The sequence below is a fragment of the Frankliniella occidentalis genome, unplaced genomic scaffold (genome assembly GCF_000697945.3).
Source record: "Frankliniella occidentalis isolate FOCC.00 unplaced genomic scaffold, Focc_3.1 Scaffold64, whole genome shotgun sequence".
Classification (NCBI taxonomy): Eukaryota; Metazoa; Arthropoda; class Insecta; order Thysanoptera; family Thripidae; genus Frankliniella; species Frankliniella occidentalis.
In genome coordinates this window covers 159,249-163,250 of record NW_026267194.1, presented here as the reverse complement: position 1 = coordinate 163,250, position 4,002 = coordinate 159,249, and the positions used below count along the sequence as shown (strand labels likewise).

General features: G+C 53.1%; 2 protein-coding genes across 2 annotated transcripts in view; one reads left to right on the top strand and one right to left on the bottom strand.

Annotated features, from left to right (window-relative positions):
* Nucleotides 1-2,471, top strand: part of LOC113213131 (protein masquerade) — a gene marked incomplete in the record, with an annotated part of 16,949 nt that extends 14,478 nt beyond the window's left edge. The window contains 3 exon segments of the mRNA XM_052268120.1: nucleotides 35-343; nucleotides 594-748; nucleotides 863-2,471. Coding sequence (XP_052124080.1) covers nucleotides 35-343; nucleotides 594-748; nucleotides 863-1,030 — 632 coding nt within the window.
* Nucleotides 2,472-2,742: 271 nt separating this feature from the next.
* Nucleotides 2,743-3,847, bottom strand: LOC127749541 (uncharacterized transmembrane protein DDB_G0289901-like). Its single transcript, XM_052268119.1, has one exon. It carries the CDS (start codon nucleotides 3,715-3,717, stop codon nucleotides 3,103-3,105), a length of 615 nt encoding a protein of 204 aa, XP_052124079.1. The 5' UTR covers nucleotides 3,718-3,847; the 3' UTR covers nucleotides 2,743-3,102.
* Between the last annotated feature and the right edge of the window lie 155 nt (nucleotides 3,848-4,002).

The following is a 4,002-nucleotide window of genomic DNA, read 5'->3' as shown; positions in this document are numbered from 1 at the left end:
ACAATCTTGGCCTACCTGGGGCACCACCACATGTTTTTTACATCGCCGTCCTGCTTCTCCCGCAGTATCGTCCGCTCCGGCGACTCCATCTACGTCCGCGTCGGCGACCACGACCTCACGCGCAAGTACGGGTCGGCGGGCGCGCAGACGCTGCGCGTCGCCACCACGTACATCCACCACAACCACAACTCGCAGACGCTGGACCACGACGTGGCGCTGCTCAAGCTGCACGGCCAGGCCGAGCTCGGCGGCGGCGTGTGCCTGGTGTGCCTGCCCGCGCGAGGCGTCGGACAGACCGCGGGCAAGCGGTGCACCGTCACGGGCTACGGCTACATGGGCGAGGGTGAGTGGAGTGGGATTTTATTTGAAAATCCGGGAAAAAATTGATAACGTTGCCAGGAAAATTTTTGAAAAAATTAAAAAATATCCGGAAAAACTGGGTAAAGATAAAACTACTGGGCAAAAATTATGATATTTTTTTAAAAAAAACTTCTTGAACAGTTATTTTTTTTTTTTGGGGGGGGGGGGGGGGGTTGATGGAGATTAAAATTTGTGCTACTGCTGACACACTCTGCTTTTTCCCCCACACACAGCTGGCCCTATCCCCCTGCGTGTACGCGAGGCCGAGATCCCCATCGTGAGCGACGCCGAGTGCATACGCAAGATCAACGCCGTGACCGAGAAGATCTTCATCCTGCCCGCCAGCAGCTTCTGCGCGGGCGGCGAGGCGGGCAGCGACGCGTGCCAGGTGAGTACGATGGGTTGCCTGCCCTCCGGGCGGAGCCGGCCAGCCGCCGCCGGCGCGCCGCTCCCGTGTTGCAGCGCAGCGTTGATGACGGTGTTGCGTGTTGTGTTCTCGCAGGGTGACGGCGGCGGACCTCTGGTTTGCCAGGATGACGGCTTCTTCGAGCTGGCCGGCCTGGTGTCGTGGGGCTTCGGCTGCGGCCGCGTAGACGTCCCGGGCGTATACGTCAAGGTGTCCTCCTTCATCGGCTGGATCAACCAGATTATCAGCGTCAACAATCTGTAGAGGGGTATTCACCCCTCATGAGCGTTTAGACGGTCACAAAATCAACTTTAGTTTCTCGCGAGTGTGTTCGCCTGGCGTGCTGTCGACGTTCGCTCTGAGGAGCTGGAAGCAGATGGAAGACATGTGATAGAACAAGTGACTTCCTGCGGCCGGCCCCGCCTCCCCGACCCGAGGTGGGCCGATCGTTGGTGATTTGTGCCGTTGGATTCCGATTCTTTATACCAGACGTCGTGGCACCTAGCTAACGATACGCGGAAGACTTTTAGATATTTTCGACCGTTATGGTCTTATTTAGGGAGCGTTTCGAAATTCGTTTGGACGCCTCCCTAAAAGGGAACCAGAATGTGTTCAAACTTTGAACCTTGCCGTGCTCAGCATGCACAGGAATATGGGTGGAACCTAAAGCTTTACTTTCCGAGAGTCATAATTTGTTTATTACTTGATGACTGAAAACACAGAGAACGTCCCGACAACGAGAAGTGGAGCGCGTGAAGTTTTCATAAAACTGTTTAAGTGTCGTGTGGTTAATGCGCGCAGATATTTAAATTCCTTTTCTTGCTAAACCGAATTTGATTCGGTTAATTTTCAAGTGGTGCATCTAACTGGTACCAAGGTTGTGGCAAAGTGTACCTTTTCTTTACAAAAAAATTAATTAATTCAATGAATTCAATTCAATCCACATATTTGGGCGCACTGCTCAATAATTGAAGTTTTTGTCTGAATAGTTATCTGTTATCTAAACCGAGCAGCAGCTCCCCTGTGTAAACAAAAGGCTGCTTTACACTGTGTGTGTGTGTGTGTGTGTGTGTATGTGTGTTGTGTGTGTGTGCGCGCGCGCCTTAGAGTGAAAAAATGTTCTTGTGTGACTTTTACGAGAGTATGATTCGAAACGGGAGGGTTTGGTGGGTGTTAGGGTGGGTCGGTGCCATCTAGCGCGCCTTTGTGTGAAAGAGTGTGAGTGTGTGAATGTGTGTGAGTGCGCGCGCGACTGTGTCTGAGTGTGAGTTGCATCATTCCCACAATAACACAGAAAACTCACTATGGAGTCAGTTTTAGTTTTTGACTGTATATGAGGGTCACGGTGAGGAATTTTCTGCCCAAATTTTGATCAACCGGTCGAAATTTAGGCAGAAAGCCACTCGCCATGAAAGTCAAAAAGTTCAAAGGGCCCACGGTGAGTTTTTAGTGTTTATTGGGTTGGACCTTTCGAGCAATGAGTCCTTTTTTAAAAAATATTATTACTTTTGTACATTCTGTAATTCTTTTTATATAGTTTCGCTTTCCTCGTAGGCCTTCCCTCGTGGGTCACGAAAGCTTTGTGTAGTTAAAATAAGCTATTTTACATTTGCACCATGTAGAGCGGCACAGTATTGTTGTTATACCTAAATTATTATTATTATTATCATTATTATTTATAATAAATGAAAATCTAAATTATTGACCCGATGTGACACCTGCTGCACTGCCCCTTCCCCTTTCACGAGGGCGTTGCCCCCGTGCCTTAATCACGCACACTGCATTGGGAAGTGGGTGTCGGACATGCTAATGTCGACGGCGGCCGAACCCCGACGTCGCGCTGCCCATCCTGGAACATTACCGTCTTCACACTCGGACTACGGCCGTTGCCCTAATATACCCCCTGCCTCTCTGCATAAAGGTCGTTACCCTTTCTGAAAAGGTTCGTTAAAGTAAGTGTAGGAAAAACCTATTGTTTTTGTTATTTTTTTTAATATTATTTTTACAGTCGTATACTATTTACAATCAGCTATCAACTCACTCACTGGAGTTACTGAACAGGTACTTTGGGGACTCTTTTATCTTATTCTCAGGCACACACATACACACACACTCACACAACACTTGCACGCACAATGCGTCACTGAGGCAGATGCGCAGTTTACGATGGCGTTACTTCTCACAGTCTACACGGAAGAAAATAATATGCAAAACATCCTCAGGATAAATAATGATACGAAATTGGACTGCAGGGTCGGTAATAACAGCGGTAAAGGCGACGTGTCGCTGAGGGGCACAAGGTCACTGTCACACGAAACACTTGCGGAGTTCGCTCTTCACCACCAGCCGGAGGCGTAGGACGGGGAGGCCCAGCCGGAGCCCGAGGACGACTTCCACCCGGAGGACGGTGAGGACCAGCCGCCGGAGGACTTGTAGCCCGACGAGTAGGACGGGGACCAGCCGGACGACTTCCAGCCAGAGGAGCCCGACGACGGCCAGCCGCCGGAGGCGTACGACGAGGATGACGGCCAGCCGCCGGAGGAGTACGACGAGGACGACGGCCAGCCGGCAGAGCCCGAGGACCAGCCGGAGCCGGAGGACGGCCAGCCGGAGGACCAGCCCGAAGACTTGATCACAGGTGCGGACCAGCCGGAGGAGCCCGAGTTCCAGCCGGACGAGTACGACGGCGAGGACCAGCCGGACGACTTCCAGCCAGAGGACGGCCACCCGGAGGAGCCGCCCGAGCTCCAGCCGGACGAGTACGACGGCGAGGACCAGCCGGACGAGTATGACGGCGACGACCAGCCCGAGGACTTGATGATGGGCCCGGAGCTCCAGCCGCCCCCGGAGCTCTTCCAGCCGCCGCCCCCGGAACTCCAGCCGCCGCCCCCGGAGCTCCAGCCACCGCCCCCGGAGCTCCAGCCGGAGGCGTGGACGGCCGCCAGCGCCATCAGCACCACGCTCACCACGGTCTGCAACAAGAAGGGCGCGAGGCAGGTCGATCAGTCGGGTCCGTGACACGCACGTCGTGTTCGGGTTTGGGCCTCGAGAAGATTTGTCATTTTCCGGGGTAGTGTGAAAACTTCACCCGCGCCATTTTGTTTGAACAACTGAGGATATTGAACGTAGAAGTGCCATGATGACTGATTTCCCCCCCCCCCCCCCCCCCGCGCCATTTTGTTTGAACAACTGAGGATATTGAACGTAGAAGTGCCATGATGACTGATTTCCCCCCC